The following is a 16790-nucleotide window of genomic DNA, read 5'->3' as shown; positions in this document are numbered from 1 at the left end:
CTCATCCCTATGTCATTTGTACTTCACCATGTCCTCTCCTCATCTGTACTGCTGTGACTGGATACTGTGTCTTAGGCATGAGGCCTTGGTGTGTTCCCAGTGAACAGGACTAGTTTGTGTTTTGTTTTAGTTTCTTTTGTAGTCACTCTATGTTTCACTTCCATGAAAAGAAGCAAAAAGTTTGAGTTTCAGACACTTGATTGACGACAAGTGATGGAAGCTGCACTTTTGAGGAGGGGCTAATATCGTTGGTCCTATCTTTGTGATTGTTCATCTTTTAGCTCCTGTAACGTCTTTAAACGGCAGCTCCCCCTGTGGTTTAACGGTTAGACTAGTCTGAGCTGGGGTCAAACACAGTGCAGCTGTGTTCTACCTGCAGGACATCAGAATGACTGAAAGGGCAGACTGCGATACTGAAGAATGTGATTTTGGGAGATGTGGGATACCCATTTTGAGTTTAGCACCTGAAAGCAATATATTGTACATCTTGCATCTTGACAGGAAATTAAGATAAAATCAGGAATTATTCTGCTTGTAATACAATGTTTTTTTTTCTACTCTGCTGTTTCTATCAAGGTCTTTAGAATTTGCTAGGTAATCAAGAAAAACTGTTGTGTTTGATACGAGTCAAATGCAAAATACACTTGTGAACTCTGTAAAAGTTTGAACAATCTAATGACGATGAATGTCTTACTTTTTAGTGGTCAGGTGTGGCCATGCCACTGGCTCTGATCCCCTTGAGTTCTGTCTTGTACTGTAAGAATACCTGTCATAAATGTAATGGTCTTATGGGTTTTGCCTGACAGTAATTATTAAAAAGACAACAAATTTGAAATTTTTTGTTTGTGTGTTCATTTAAAAATCCACAATTTCTCTAAATTTACGTCAATTAACGTCATTATATCTCAGTTTGTAATCACTTCATCAAAATGTCAGAAAAGTCCATTCAGGTTGTGAGCGTTTCGTATATCACTTCACTCGCAACATCTGTGTCAATTAAAATTGGTTACATAAATTGAATCAATCTTTTTTTTTTACTTAACAAATTCAGCTTCATAACTGAGACGGACACTGTAAAGTAGAACTGAAATAATCCACAGGATTAGTAGATGGATCCACAGTTGATCTGAGGCCTCCTATTAATTCTGCTTCTAATGCTGTCTCAAAGATTTGAAACCTAGAATAAATGTAATCTGGTACAAACGAAGACGTGGCTGATGAGAGGGCATTAAATGTAAATAATCTCTGAAGATTATTTCTCCACACTGCAGTAAACTCGTCCCACATTCCCATTTAACATTGATGGTCCATGATGAGGGTTTTTTCCATATTGTTAATCTGAACCCACAAATCCTGAATGTATTTGATAGGAAACATATGAAGAAACAACAAATGGAGCGTGTAACATAAACCACAAAGTATTGCGTTAAGATTTTATTCATTTCTACTACGGGACTGCTCTTATCTTTAAAGTAAGACTGTGTAAACACATTCTTCCATTTACAAATTTAGAGTCATCTTTCTATGCATTAAAATTCAAAATGCTTAAGGTGGCTCAGGACCAAACTCAAGGTAATTACTGCTGTATAGAGTCAGTTGCTGACTCTTCTCTGCTACTGTTACAATGACTTAGCATTTTAGTTGTGGGCATTTAGCCTTATCCCCTATCATTGTTTGTAGCTGCAGTGTCCACCATTTAGCAAAAATGACATAAGAACATTTAAAGTGTATAAGCACAAAAATAGCATTGTGTCCTTAGCTAAACTTTCTGTCAGGACTAAAAATGTATAGATTGTTCTTTTGCCAAAAAAGGAAATCTAAGGCGAAACCAGATGAAACACTACAATAAACATCATTATAAATGTACTTTTTACGTCATTTGGAATTAAACTTGATCAGATGCACTTAAAGTTTAATGCGTTTCTATTTCAAAGAGCAGTGGTCATGCATATTCATGTTGATGTATTTACTTAAATATATTATTTGTGTTTAGTTTTCAGTTATTTTATCATTATTTTATCCTAAAAAATGAATCTGTGAACAGTTTCAATTTACTTTATTATTATTCTTTCAGTACTGCTCTCTAGTAAGGAACCCCTTTCAAAGGGTCCAATGAGGTCTTCCAATTCATCAATAATAGTAATAAATCATTTACTAATGCTTCATAAAGTAATTATAAAACATGAATAAAAGTACAATTTCGGTTGGCAGGTTGTGAAATAAATGTTGGTAATCTATAAATAAATCCATTGTTAATAAAGAAATTCTGGTTTAGATTCCTTAGTAATGTCTTATAACTTACCGTAGCTTTGGTAAACAATTTATTAACTATTAATACAGTCATTAGTTACAATTTATAGACACTTTATAAAGGGTGCTTTACTAAAAATGTGGCCATTATTTACAGTTTTATGTTATGGAAGACGCAACTGTCTAAAAACATCAATCAAAAAGTTGTGTCTAAGTAAATAAAGATAAACATGTCATCAAAATCAGCCTAATATAAGAAATCATTTATTTCTTACATTGTTTAGTAAAACAGCAATAATTATTTTTTGCAAACTGGATATAAACTTTGATAAAATTTGACATGCCAGTTAATTTGACACTGTGGGTAGAAGCAGTTCTACAATTGTGGAAATAGCATTTATGAACAGATTTTACAGAGTGGAATTATGATGAATTTAACCTTTGAAAAGAATTAATTTGACTTGAGAAAAAATGAGAAAAGAACAGAGAGAAACATGTCTAAAACCATCACTGCTTCAACACCAGACCGGGTTGTGAAGCAGACCAGGAATGACACTGAGCTGAGATACATCAAACATATCTGTACTGTATTTCTGACAACAAAATGACAGTTAAGATTCACTTTGTCATTAATGAAATTTTAACTCATGCCGGCTAGATGCATCTCAGTGCACATATGAGAACATGCATGAGTACATAACATTCATGAAAAAAAACTTTTCCTCTCAAATATTTTCTAGCTTCAACATGAAGGTTACAGCAAACATGATCAGCATTTTACAGTCTCTAGAAGTTGCTCTGGTCCTTGTAATTGGTGTATCATAAATAAGTATAGAAAAAGACGATCCAAAGATTTCTTGCAAGAAAGTTTTTGGTGACAGCAATGCAGTATATGATTGGTCATCAACACCAGTAGATTGGGTGAGATGGGGTGATGTCATTTGTCGCTTGGCAAGCAGAGAAATTTCAGTTCTTTGTCACTGTAAATGCCTCTTAATGCTCCTGCCTAGTCCTCAAGCAAAAGTGCCATGTGTAGTCCCTCCAGCCTGGAAAAAGTGCAGTGGCTCTCGTTCTATTTCAGTCTGAATCCTTAGTGGTGTTGGCGGAGTTGAAACCAGCTTCTGATTCTCTGCTCTGGTCCCTCTGGAGTCTTTTAAGGAGCTCAGCTTGGCAGCAGCCATGGCTCCACAAAGTCCCACTGCTTCCACAGGATGAACAGCAGCAATGTCAGCATGACCGTGGCGGCGACCCGGGCTCGGGTCTTCATCAGCGGGGTGATGAAGTTGGCCAGGGTGGAGACGAAGACCAGCAGCACGGCCATGAGCGCTAGGATGACGTTGATGAGTTTACCCAGCAGAGCTCGAGCGTTGGCGTTCTCCACTCCCTCCAGCTGCACCACCTGCTGCTGTTGCTGCTGCAGCTCCAGCTTGGTGATGCGGGTCAGGCAAGACTCCACAGCTTCCTGTATATACAAACCCAGAGACCCAGACACACCGAAGCTGATTTATTACTTCAGTAGCTTCAATTAAAGACCCTGAAAACATAGTTTCTCAATCAGCTTCTTACTGTGAGGATAGGGCCCAACATTAATCTGCTTTTTTCTTCCCAAGTTAAGAGAGTTTTGATTATTTCACATCAGAGATTTTGTGTTTTTTAATTTGTGGTTTGTCTGAGCTCTTCTGACAATTCAAAGTGGGTTAGGTTTAGGCTTTGTTGGAACATGTCATGATGTCATGTACTTCCAGACACCAATCAGGATCAAATAAGGATTAAATCACACACACACAATCCAGCAGAATTTTTAAATGTTAAACTCTAAATAAATAATACCTAAAGTCAGTCTTTTAAATATATATAAATATAATCTGAATAAAAATGACTCCAATAATGTAGTTTTATTTTACCTGAATGTCTCTTGCTCTCTCATAGGACTGGTACGCCACTTTTTCCTCCATGCTGGCGAGTTCCTGTTTAAGGTTGGTCATCTCATTCTGGTGCAGCTCTGTTAAGTCATTCAGCTGCTCTTCAAGTCGTTCATACCTGAATATACCAAACAAAACACACACAAGGATCCTTATAATAAAAAATACAGAATTCAACTTCTACATAGATATAAATTTACCTTTATTGTTGTCCAAAAACAATTAAAAAACATATCAACGAGTCACTAGCTGACATGTTCCTTTATTACAATGAGCACAAGCACTTTAGTGTATTTTGAGGCGTTCACACACATACTGTCCTGATACCATAAATACTTAGTAGTACACCAAATTCACAACTAACAGTACCACACCAAATGCATTATTTCATGCTGTTCAAGCAAAATTTGCATAAAATTGCAGTACCCAGGTATTTTAGCAAATGAGATCTTCAGTAGGAACAAATGGGTTTGGGTCTTAAAGCCTTGGTCCTGTTTTATATTGTGAGGACTATACTGTACATAACTGCTTTGCACAGCTTGTAACTGTCTGTATTTTAGGGGGATCTGTACCTGTATCTTTCTTCTTGCAGGCACTGTGTCATGTAAGAGTAATCGCTCTGTAGCTGGCCCTTCATGTCCTCAATAGCGTCCTCCATGTGCACCTGGCTGGCTTTGATCTCCTGCAGGCCCTCAAGTAGAGAGTCCCAGGAGCTGTGCACATGATGGTGGTGGTGGTGGTGCCCATCCATTCTGGGACTCCCCATTGTTGGCCCTAAAATCCCCACTCCTCCCCCAGCCCCACCAGAGTTACTGCCTGCTCCAGAAACTGACGTGGCGCTTGAGCACTCGTCGTCACTACCGTACTTTGGGCTTGAGACCAGAGTGGCACTTCCACTAAGGGCACGGGGTGTGGGAGTGTCGTCAGAGTGGCCCCCGACTCCGTCCTCGAGTGTATCCTTTAGGTGAGCGATGTTATCTGCGCTGCCAAATTTGTTCCTGATGAGACTGGCAAACTCTCTTGGCTTGGAGACCACGGCTTTGTGAGTGAATGCAGACACTCCACCTTTGACCCCTTCGACTACTCCACCTCCAAAACCACTTATACCGGCACGAACATTTGCTCCTACGTCTTTTAATCCTTGCTGCATGTCCCGCAGGACATCCTTAGGCTGCCGGGCTGGTCCATTCTGCAGAGAGGGAAGAGAAATGAGGAAGCAGAGAAGTGGAGGATCTCAAAGGTGGGAGAGAGGTGATTAGGTTTAAAGGAGAGAACTTTAGGAAGATAGATAAGGAAAGCAGGCCCTGTAGAGAGTTAGGTGAGACACGGGATGATGTATTGGTTTAAATAAGTGTCAGGAGATGAGAATCATCAGTCTAAATGTGGACACAACTATCCTCACAAAGACAGAGCCCTTGTTTGAGTCAATAATGAAATAATTATTCAAAACAGTCCACATAAAGATATCACCATAGTTATAAACTAGCTGCACAGACACACTTACCTGTTCTATCTCCTTTAGCTTCTTGTGATAGTGCTCCAATTTTTTGTGCAAGTGTGCAATGGTCTGTGCCGACTTCTGGTTCTTCTTCTCAAACACCTGCTTGATCCTGGACGCCTGCTGTTTGTCTGCGTTGTGGGCCAACTTCAGGTACTCTGCAACGTTTTCGTCACGGGCCTCCTGCTCCACACGAATCTGCTCGGTGACCTTCAGGATCTTCTGCTGCAGGTGCTCAAGAGCGACACGCGTCCTCTGTGGCTCGACGGCCATTGAACATTCTGCACCCCCTGCCATGACCCCAGATGCTGCCCCAGCTCCGTCCGTACTGATGTTACTGTCAGAACCTCCATGGCTGGTGGTGGAGGGTACGCCTAGAGTTGCCACCTCGCTCTTGTCCAGCTGAGGGGACGAGAGTGCAGGGGGAGGTAATTAGGAGCGGAAAGAGTATTGCAATTACTCCAGATGAAGTGCTGTTAACATGACTTTACTCAAATAAAATGACACATTACTCAAATGAAACTGCAAAGGAGGTTATTTTGGAGATGAATCTGGCACTGTGAAAGAACCAGTGTGGCGTCCTGAATAACTGATTATTTTTGTCTTTTTAAAAATAGCTATGCAATATATCAAATATCAGTATCACTTTATTTTAAGAATCTGTGATTTCCTGAAAAGAACTTGACCATTTGGAGGTAATTACAGGGAAAATACTGTCAACAAAGTGTTCAGTTGATACACTTGTAATTAACTTGTTTCATTTACTTGCTAGTGTAACACAAAGAGCCTTTTCTTCCGAGCACAGCAGGTCAGCTGAACATGATTTGTGATTTGTGTGTGAATGTGAAATGTGACTACAGATAAACAATTCAACAAACATGAGGATGAAATATTCCATTAACAAACTAATGCAGTATTTTCAAGGGAAAAGTTGATATACTCATTACAAAATCTACCAAAATCTTATTCTCAGAACTCAGAGGAAAGAGTCTTTTTGCAAATTATCCAGAAGCTCTTATCATATATCCTCTCAAGCCAAAGTACAATCACTGATTGCATTAAGAAAAAACAAAACAAGCACATAAAATAACTTGCGGTTTGTTACTTTCCACTGCTGATGGTAATGCCTATAATTGATTTGGTGGAGGCATCAGAGAATACACAGAAAGGCCATCATGCATTAATTAGATGATACATAATTATGCTGCTTCCTGCCCAGCTGAGCCTCAGACACTCATCTTCACCACAAGCTAATTATTTTAAAGCACCTTAATCACAAAGATGGTAATGATAATGAGGATTGTGTATGTAAAAATGCACTATTGTGTGTAAATATTCATTATATAAAGATAGAAATCAGTTCTTGTGCTATCTGGATCAGTCTGGACTCTAAAACTATGATCCATTGAAATAACCAGGCCCCTGCTGGCATATTGATGCATGAGGGGATCCCCTGGTCACTACTATATTTTATGTCTAGCTTGGCAGATGGTGGGTTTGTTAATGACCACCCTGCCTGACGTCAAAACACTGTAATCAGACCCTGCAAACACGAGCTCAGACAGACACATGACACCAAACATCCCATCGCGCTGCTCTAATTTCTCAAGGATTTATTAGTGTTAGTGTTTGCATGACAGTGTGACAATGATGAGCGCACACTGTACTGTAGCTCCCTGTGCCATTATATGAATCAGTTCAGATCAGAGAGCGACAACAAAGTAGGTTACAATCGCATCGTAATGGAGAGGGGAAAAAACAGATGACTGCAGTCCCTGGTGGTTAATCGTTCCCTGATCTGTCTTGTCAGACACAGTGAGATGCTTATGCAGCAGCTATAAGCGATGAGGGGATGAAGACAGACAACAAAAACAAGACACAGCAGCGTACAGCAATGGCTGATTCCCCAATCTAAAGGTGCATTTTATATATTTTTTTTTAAGAAACGCACAGGGTGATGAATCAAGGCTGCTGGACGTAGGGAGAGAAGCGGGGCAGATATGAGGATGATGAAGATGATGACAGATGTGTATGGCACAGAAACGAGAGGACTCACAGGATATGCCTGTGCGCGGTTCAACTCTGCGGGACACAGCGCATGAAGAGACGGCCGATGGATGCCAACAAGCGTGGATGCGGACACATGAGGATGAGACACAAGCAGCACAGCGATAAATTAAATTAGAAACGTTACCATACTGCTTTAATCCAATTTTTGTAGTGCCATTGCAAGTCTGTGTTCGAGGCCCATCCTCCTCCTCCTCCCTCCTCCTCCTCCCCCTGTGCTCACCGAGGAGGGACCCCCCCCCCCCACCCCCTCAAATATCTTTACCCTCAGCCGTTGTCTGGCGGACTATCACCTCACCGGATCCTAATGCTCCATCGGTAATGCCATCGATATCTGCAGCCTCCCACTCCCTCTTTCTCTCTCTCTCTCTCGCTCGCTCGCTCTCTCTCTCTCCGGTGCTCTGATCTATTTACTCTTTCTCTCTCTCTCTCTCTCTCTCTCTCCCGTGCTCTGATCTAGTTACTCTCTCTCACTCTCTCTCTCTCTCTCTCTCTCTCTCTCTCTCTCTCTCTCGTTTGTGTCGTATGCTCCTTCCTCCTCCCTCTCTTTCACTGCTCTCTCTCTCTCTCTCTCAGTCTAAATGCAAATGCTAGCTGTCCTGCCCTATAATGGATGTGAGAGCTAAGGGGCAGATGATGGAGGGAAATGGGTGGAGGGGGTGGGGTGGGAGAGCTTAGCGCAGGCGTGCAGGTGCCTCTGTGCTGCTGAGGCCTGAACAGAGAGGGGAGGAGACCAGCAAGGGCCCCCTCTTCACTCCCTAACGAAACCCCCAATACAAACACATACACCCAGTATGGGGCTGCAGTGATGTTCTGCCAAAGTACACAGTCTTGTCTGAACACTCACTCGCTCTCTTAATTTCCCTTTGCTGCTTCTCACAAAGAAAGGATGAGTGTGGTGTCACAACGGCTGAAGCCTGATGGAGCAAATCAGGACTTCAGATCTCTCTTTGAGCTGGCTTGTGTGTTAGTATGTGTGTATGTGGAGGAATACCAACCAGACATGAAAACAATCTGTCATCAACATGTAATCAGAGGCAAACCTGAAATAATTGAAAATAGAAAAAAAAAAAAAACACTGGAGGGTGTGGCATTAAAAAAATATATTGGTGTATTGGTGGAAGTGAAAATAAAACAGTATTGTCAATAAAATGAACTTATAGTAAAAGTATTTGTGGTGTAGACACATTCATTATTATTATTAGTCCTATTTCTATTATTATAGTTGTTATTGTTGTTGCTGTACATCTCTGTGTCTCTCAACCCAACTAATCAAGGTAGATGGCTGCCCAACTACAGCCAGATTCTGAGGGAGTACTCGGCCGCTGTAAACTAAAGACTACAACCTTGGTCTGCTCTATATGAAAAGTGCTGTGAGATAACTAATAAATAAAATGACTTGACTTGATATGCCCAATGTAATACTATATTGCTAATCTATATTATACTTCATTATTATTAATAATGCATTAATGTACAAGAAGCATTTTGCTGTTGAAGCTGGAGCTCATTTTAACTTCATGTACTGTTGGGTAGTTTAATCTATAACCTGTCAGTTGACCTTAATCAGCAAAGAAATGCAGTGAAAATAAAAAGTACATGTTTCCTTCTGAAATAAAGTGGAGTAGAAATATGAAGTTGAAAGAACACAAATTAAATAGAATCACTCAATTAAAGTAGAAATACCTCAAAATTGTACTTAAACATTTAAGTACAATTTTGAGGTATTTCTACTTTAATTGAGTGATTCTGTGTACTTAGACACTTACCTTAACTCAAGTGGATGTTTAAGGATAAAAAGCCTTAGATAATTACTACAAAAATTTGATCTCATATTTATTAATGGATTGTTATTTTAAATCATCCAATTGATAACCTGGAATTTCTTTCATGCCACACTCCTATTAATCTTAATTTTCTTCAAACAAGCTTTCTGTGATTCTGTGATTCTTCACAGCTCAGGCTGAACAGAAGTAATGTTACACAAAAACCACACACTCAAAACTGGGTGTTGCCCTGAACACACACTTAAGGACAATTGTATTTAGCATACTGAGTACAAATGGTACAGAGGTGAGTGATGTACATATATGTGGGCAAATGTACAGGGTCGTCAAGAGCGGTCAAAGTCCAGTGTGTGTAAGTTTAACTCTCCACTGAACACTGCAACATAAAGAAATATTTCACCACGAATCATTCATGTTTATAACCCATCAGTATCCAGACCCCAAGCCAGTCTACTTGTGAGATTTTAGGTGTTACTACTGACCCAATTCGAAAGCCAACACTACTGATTCGCAGCACATAATCCTCTGTCTTGATTACAACTGGTCCTGAATTTAGGTGGCTGAAAGTAAGTAGGTGTCACATTACTTTGGCATCTGTTGACTGGCTGCCATCCAGATGCAACTAAATTACTGCCAATTTACTCAAGCAGGCACTTGTATTTTATTTGACTACTTCCATTTTATGCCACTTTGTAATTCTACTCTTTCTTTCTTTCTTTCTTTTCAGAGGCAAATATTGTACTTTTTAATCCACTACATTTATACATGTATAAAATCAAGCATTAGAGAACAGTGACTCAAATGAGCTATGGTAAAAATTCTCCAGTAGTTTAAAATAAATAAATAAATAAAAGTAGGAAGCAGATGAGCACATATGATCTAATTACAAGATTAAATTATATGTTAGTGCATCAGTAATAATACAACGCTGACAGTGGCCCCACTTGGTCTGTATGATGAGTACTTTTACATAGATTTGTTACAGTATAGATTGATGTTGCACTTTTAGGTAACATTTGTGGTACTTTGTGGTACTGCTTATTTTACTTCTGTAGATTTGAATCATTCTTTCATCACTGCTGCTGGTAAACCACTAAGTTTATATTCACATATTAGAAACCTTCAGCCTGTGAAAAAGTGCTATTGTATTTTAATTAAAAACTAAAATGAATCTTGATGACTACTTCATATACTAACTGATCAGTTTATTCATGCTTCTCTTCTCTTTCTCTTTCACACACACACGTTCATCTTTATATCCTTTTGAGGACAGTTGTTGACAAAGTGCATTCCCTAGCCCCCTACCTTAACCCTAACTATCACAACTAAAGGCTTAAACCCACCCTTACCCTAAACTGAACCTAAACCCAATCCTAATCTTAACTTTAAAACCAAGTCTTAACCTTAAAATTATGCTTTGAGGTTGTGAGGACCTCCCAACACAGAAATGTCCCCAAAATGCTGGTTTTTGACTTACATTGGTTCCCTTAATGATAGAAAAACACGCGCACACACACACGTACAAAAGTGATCAAACAATGAACCAAGACTTTCACAGGAAACTTTCTTTTAACATTTTATTGGAATTAGGAATTCTCATAATAATTAAACAAAACAACTAAATTAACATAAGGCATAGTATTTACAATAAATAAGGATAGAACTTTCATTTGTAGCTTTTGACATAGAACAAATATGACCCACCTGTGCATAAGCATCTAAAAACAGAAGTGCATTCATCGTTTGGGGTAATGCTGTGATTCGCTTAGCTTTGCATGTCAGATCATTAGGATTAGAGTGACGGTGACCTTGTTTAACACCCATTCAGATTACCCATAGCAGCAGGATTTGCCAACATAGAAATAAAATAAGTGTCATAAAGAAAAATACAGTTTGTTTTGAGGCAGATAATAACACACTGACAGTTAAATTGTAGTATGCTTTCAAATAGAAAAGAATAAAGCACTTTGCTTTAGCTTAATACGTTTGTCACTTTTGACTGATTGTCTTTTATGAAGCTTCAAATTAACAAAATTAAATTCCTTAAAGGCTCTTGATACTGGGTGTTAGAGTACACCATTGAACATTTTTATGTGCAATACTGCAATATTTTTTGATGGTTATGCTACTTAATAGTGCTGTATTAAACTCTATAGATAAATCTCTGATATATAAATCTAAATATACATGTTTTTCTAAGTGTTTCAAAGACCTTGTGCTACACTTCTAACCTACAATCCGGTGAGATACACGTCAGAGTGTGGACAGGGTACTTGTGGAGATCTGCTTTGAAAATCGATCAAAGTGCAGTGGATGGTAGGGCTGGCAGATGACATGATGGCACTTCTGTCTTTTCATAATCTAAGCAAAGCAACTGCATGCACTCTTCAAGCATTTTCATATGAGCACATGTTGGTACATAAAACATGATTGTACATCTGGATATATAGTATAATACACTTTGGACAAGAAGTGCTTGTAAAAAAAAAAGACTTTAAGATGACTCCTAGCCCTCATGATACACATAGAAAAAAACACTGTAAAAAAACATCAATAACAACAGTGGATTCAACAAAGGAGCCAAAGGGCTTCATCCATTCTCTACCATTTTCTCACACAAGACAAAATGATTTTTAACCGACATGTCAAGTGTTTCAAGTGTAAAATATTCATCCACGGTATCCCTGCACTGCAAGTGACACAGGGTTTCTACAGAACGGAGATGTCCAGACGCACAGACGACCCCGTGTTTTCAGCATTGTGGAATGTACAGTAGGAAATGTGAGTTGACACTTTGGCATCCCCTTGATCCAAAAGAGTATAAATCCACCGATTCGAGAGATTACCGTTAATCTTCTCTGCTCAGATGTCCCCCTTCTTCCCACATGGGAAAACACCAATCCCATCAGAGTGAATACAGTACCCTAATTAACCTTTATAGTAATGATGCCTGATGTAGCAGAGGTCCCTTCTGTTTTTGATTCACAGGGTGTGACCTCCTGGTGAGTGACCGTGCAGTCTGTGCAGAACGTTGTATTCCTGAGTGTTGTACTGTGTTTGTGTGGTTGGCACTGTTTCAGTAAACTGCAGCAGAAATCACTCGCCAGATTTGCGCGGCATCCCAACTACTCTCCTTTTAGCCTGATAGAAATCTGTAGGGATAAAGAAGGGGATATTTAGCGAGCAAATCCAAGTGAAATCGCAACTCTACTCATTCACAATTAGAACAACTGTATACATACCTGTAAGGTTAGTCTGTTTCCTCTTGAGTGCTGTGTTCCCTGTTTTCTGAGGTGTTTTCTCAACGTTTTCCAACTTGAGTGAACATCTTCGTGGGCTGAGTGGGATGTTCTCCTTTTCATTATGTGGTGGGGCCACTTTTCTTCCTTTAGGGGAAACCTTCACATCTGCTGCCCTCTGACTTTCCACCTGTTCCTGATCAAACATACAGGATCTGTAGAGCAGTGGCACCTTGGTACCTGGGACACCCTCCCACTGGAAATCGCTGCTCTCCAGAGGCTTATCCGAGATGAAGTCGAAACCCCAGCGCTGTGAAGCCTCCTCCAGGTCTTTGCGAATCGAAGCCTGGTACTCCACCTGCAGCTGCTCTCGGTCAACGGGACCGAATAGGTTTCGCCGCGTGGGGCCATTTCTCAGGGTGCTCAGGGTGCTCAGGATCCGCTTGTGAGTAGCCATTGTTCTACACTGTAAAGACACACAAGAACAGGGAGGAACAGAGGTTATTTGGGAAAAGGCTGCTTGAAGAGTTTTACAGTTACACAAATATTCACTCCAATCAATAATACAGCTCCATATCAAACTCAACAAAACATTCACACAGACAGCAACGCTTAACATTTTGACAGATAAAATATTTTTAAAAGAGAAGCTATTCTTCAAAATTGTGAAAAGCTGCTGAGGTGTTGTTTTAAATGCAAAAAGATGCACTCTAATAAATGCCACAGCTCCCGTGGCATTTATTATTTAACAAACTCGACACACAAAGCATTTACAGTATCATCTATTAGTTTACGCCTCAATTTTTAAAGTAGAAATCAGCCTCACCATTGTTCAGACCAGTTTAAGTTCCCTCTGCGAGAGTTAAAGAGCATATCAGACTGATGTGGCTGGGGAGCTATTTATAAGATAGCCAGTGACTCACTGAGTCCTCCTACTGGTACATGCCTAGACATAATCTCAGACAGACATGTACGGACAAGTCCTTGGCACAAGTGAGATCACTGGCAGAACACAGAGTCACCAGCAGGTGGCCTCGTTAGCCCATCTACAGACAGTCATGAGGCTCATAATATACAGACTAATTCAGAGATCTAACAGGGGGAGTATTTTAGACTTCTACATTCAGTGATGAAATCTTTCATCAGGGCAACATTCAGATACTAATGTATTTGTGTAAGGGTTAAACGGTCACAGCACTTTACTGTAAAAGCTACAGGAAGGAATCAGCTGTGTCTCTGGAGAATAATAAGTCATTATGGTCATCCGGGAAGGGCTGGGCAGGATTCCCATTTCAAGGAACAATCAAGAGAAAGCTGTCCCAGCCCTGCCTAATTATCCCGCTAAAGCAGTGCAGGACAGGAGAGGTCATTATAATTAGAGTCCTAATAATATTAGCGACACTAATGAAGTTTGCTATTAGTGATTAAATAGATAATATTTTATCTAATGTTAGTACTGAAACTGCTCTGGTTTTAAACAGAAGCTGGGTAGAAGAAGCAAACATGACAATGTACAAATAACAAGCTGTTCATTTATCAGCCACATTATCAGTCAGGCACACTAAAACTTAGCTTTACAGTAAAGTTATTCTACAAATGTATTTATATTTGTTTAGAAAGCTTTATTGTCATAATATTTTACATATAATGAGATTCCTAGTTGTTTGTCTGGTTACATTGTGTGACTTGGCCACACGGCAGAGTGAAGTCGCCTAGTCTGAGTAATGTGGCAGTTCTCCAGGATTCTGGTGCTGTCCATTCATTTTCAGCTCAGACACACTTGTCACGTTCCTCAGGAAACAACTTACATTTGTCTGTGATTACTTATAGACTAATACTTATTACAACTAAATTCATCAGTTTTGTCATGGAAGTAGTGATAAATCTGAGGACAAATATTACAATTCTTGTTTGAAAACATTTTTAGTGATAAAACTACATGTGAAGGAGATGGGTTATTATGATAGGAGCAGATATTTGTCTTATTTCACACTGATGTCAAATCCATCTTTCAATTTGAAAACAGCTGAGATAAACCAACACGCCTTTTATCTGTTCATCATTATAATATTATTAAGCATAAGACACAGATAGTGTATTCATATTATTTGTATGTGGTTGTTACTATTTATTACAGGAATTAATACATGGAATTAGTATAGTTTAATATCTGTACATTTAAAATGACTTGTCAAAGTCAAAACTCAAAGTCACACATGACCCTGACCGTCTGAGGTTCTGTCACTTTACTAAATGGGGTCTGGGGCCCCTTGAGGAACCTCAAGAGATATTTTGAGAAAAAAGTTAACAATCAAATTATTGTCATATAAGACAAATGTACTTTTTGATGACTTCATCACGTTTCACTGTGACCTCCCCACCCATAGTTACATAACTGTAGACCTAGGTCAGGTGAGGCTCCTCAGATTAGGAGAAAATGTATTAAATTTGATTAAAAAATAAATTAATTCTACTCTATTTTGGATTAAGTGGAGTAAAAAGATGTAATTATTTATTTACTTATTTATTAATTTTTTTTGGGTTGAGGGATGGGCAGTGCTGAGTCACAACATGAATCCCCTCTCCTCCTCTTTTTCTTTTTTCATTCTCCACTTAACGGGATGTGACGGCAGAGAGCTGGGCGGGGCAGGGAGGAGTGATTCAAGGCTGTGGCGGGAGAAACTGCAACATGTGCGGCTGAAACACCGGCTCGGGCTCTAGAGTAGACCCTGCCCAGTTTACTACGACTCCACGTGAGCCCAGGGCTCGTGTCTCCCAGTCAAGTGCAAACTGGGCTGTCACTGGAGCTTGGCTGTCCTCCTTCCTCATCAACACACAACACACACTCATACAAAAATAACTTTACACGAAGCCTCTGAGAGTTTAGATACTCTAACAGAGAAAATTAAAAACTGGAGAGCTGATGTATAAACGCATCGTGTGGTGTGATTGTATGATTTTAGGTCGTAGTTAGGAAGCTAAAAAGTTACTTAAAAATGTCATTTGTTGGCTGTTTTTACTTCTTTTTTTAAACAGTTTAATATGATATAGTATTGCATATATTACAAGCTACTACATTACCTGACAGCTATTTAGAGTTGTTTACAAACTACAAAAACACTGAATCGACTCATCTAATGCAAACATGTCTTTAAAACATTAATTTTACTTACATTTTGATTCAGTTGCAGTCCACTCAATGCAAAAAAAACCGTATTTCAGACTTGATGAATGAAAGCGACCGGGTTTTTGAATCCTTGTTGCTTTTATAGATTTTCAGATTTCAGTCCAGCTCTGGTGTAAAAACTGTCTTCGTCCTCCAGGTCAGTGAATTGATGCGACAAACGGGACTGCTTGATAGTTTCTCCAAGTATTCTCACACACACGCACAGACTAAACTTTTATCAACTACGGTGGGCGGGGACCCTCCTCTCGTGCAAGAGGCGGGTCTCCTCGCTCACACACGTGGATTTGACCCGGTAAACACACGAGCACACGTGAAAGTTTCCAGCTGTGGCCTTCCCAGCAACTCATCTGTCCCCGCCTCGCAGTGAGGTTTGAACATGGGTTTGAGTCCCGCATGTCAGAGCTTTCCCTATGAGTTTTCCCGGCCCGCCTTACTCTGTCTCTGATTGGCTGATTTCAACATTTTTTACCCTAATAGTGACCATACACAGGCAGAGGGGGCGGGCCATGACATGCAGTTCTAGGAAAAAAATGTAATTCCGGAAGCCTTTTTTTTTTTTTTTTTTTTTACCCACGGATGTGAGTCGATGTCAAAGTGGGGTCCATGCTTTTATACAGTCTATGGGTGCCTATAGGCACTCTAGGTCCCGGGAACCATTTTTTCCCCTAGGATGGCGGAGTCATGACCAGCCTTTCTCTGCTCTGTTGGTTGAGAGTGAGATAGGTTGTGGTTACGGTAAGTATGTCAGGGTAAGCCAATCAGAGGAAGAGTAGGGCGGGACATGACTTCGCCCTCCTAGGGAAAAAAAATACCGCGTCCTGGTGTCCCCAAGGGTCCTTG

The 16790-nt window shown here is 39.8% G+C and overlaps 2 protein-coding genes across 3 annotated transcripts; both read right to left on the bottom strand.

Moving 5' to 3' along the window:
* Nucleotides 1-3412: 3412 nt before the first annotated feature.
* On the bottom strand, nucleotides 3413-7253 carry tmcc2 (transmembrane and coiled-coil domain family 2). The gene is made up of 5 exons (XM_053315512.1): nucleotides 7182-7253; nucleotides 5677-6072; nucleotides 4745-5361; nucleotides 4155-4290; nucleotides 3413-3712 (listed from the first exon to the last, which is right to left on the bottom strand). The coding sequence occupies exons 1-5, from the start codon at nucleotides 7251-7253 to the stop codon at nucleotides 3413-3415; spliced, it is 1521 nt and encodes a 506-aa protein (XP_053171487.1).
* A 3884-nt stretch (nucleotides 7254-11137) lies between these two features.
* cdkn1a (cyclin-dependent kinase inhibitor 1A) lies at nucleotides 11138-16014 on the bottom strand. Of its 2 annotated transcripts, none has more exons than XM_053316676.1 (3): nucleotides 15937-16014; nucleotides 12767-13229; nucleotides 11138-12676 (listed from the first exon to the last, which is right to left on the bottom strand). In XM_053316676.1, exons 2-3 carry the CDS (start codon nucleotides 13218-13220, stop codon nucleotides 12621-12623), a joined length of 510 nt encoding a protein of 169 aa, XP_053172651.1. In that variant the 5' UTR covers nucleotides 13221-13229; nucleotides 15937-16014; the 3' UTR covers nucleotides 11138-12620. The 2 variants fall into 2 exon arrangements, with proteins under 2 accessions (XP_053172651.1, XP_053172650.1); XM_053316675.1 differs by lacking the exon at nucleotides 15937-16014 and adding an exon at nucleotides 13590-13623.
* Nucleotides 16015-16790: the final 776 nt, after the last annotated feature.

The sequence above is a fragment of the Scomber japonicus genome, chromosome 3 (genome assembly GCF_027409825.1).
Source record: "Scomber japonicus isolate fScoJap1 chromosome 3, fScoJap1.pri, whole genome shotgun sequence".
Classification (NCBI taxonomy): domain Eukaryota; kingdom Metazoa; phylum Chordata; class Actinopteri; order Scombriformes; family Scombridae; genus Scomber; species Scomber japonicus.
This window is presented reverse-complemented; position numbering and strand designations above follow the sequence as displayed.

Bases quoted from the DNA above. Each gene is read 5' to 3' on its own strand.
- tmcc2 (XM_053315512.1), bottom strand. From the start codon at position 7,253: ATGTTTGGTGTCATGTGTCTGTCTGAGCTCGTGTTTGCAGGGTCTGAT. The intron at 6,073-7,181 runs GTGGTCATTAAC...TCGTCCCCTCAG, and splicing joins GTGTTTTGACGTCAGGCAGG to CTGGACAAGAGCGAGGTGGC. The intron at 5,362-5,676 runs GTAAGTGTGTCT...CCCTCTCTGCAG, and splicing joins AGCTAAAGGAGATAGAACAG to AATGGACCAGCCCGGCAGCC.
- cdkn1a (XM_053316675.1), bottom strand. The intron at 12,677-12,766 runs GTATGTATACAG...TTATCCCTACAG, and splicing joins GAAACAGACTAACCTTACAG to ATTTCTATCAGGCTAAAAGG.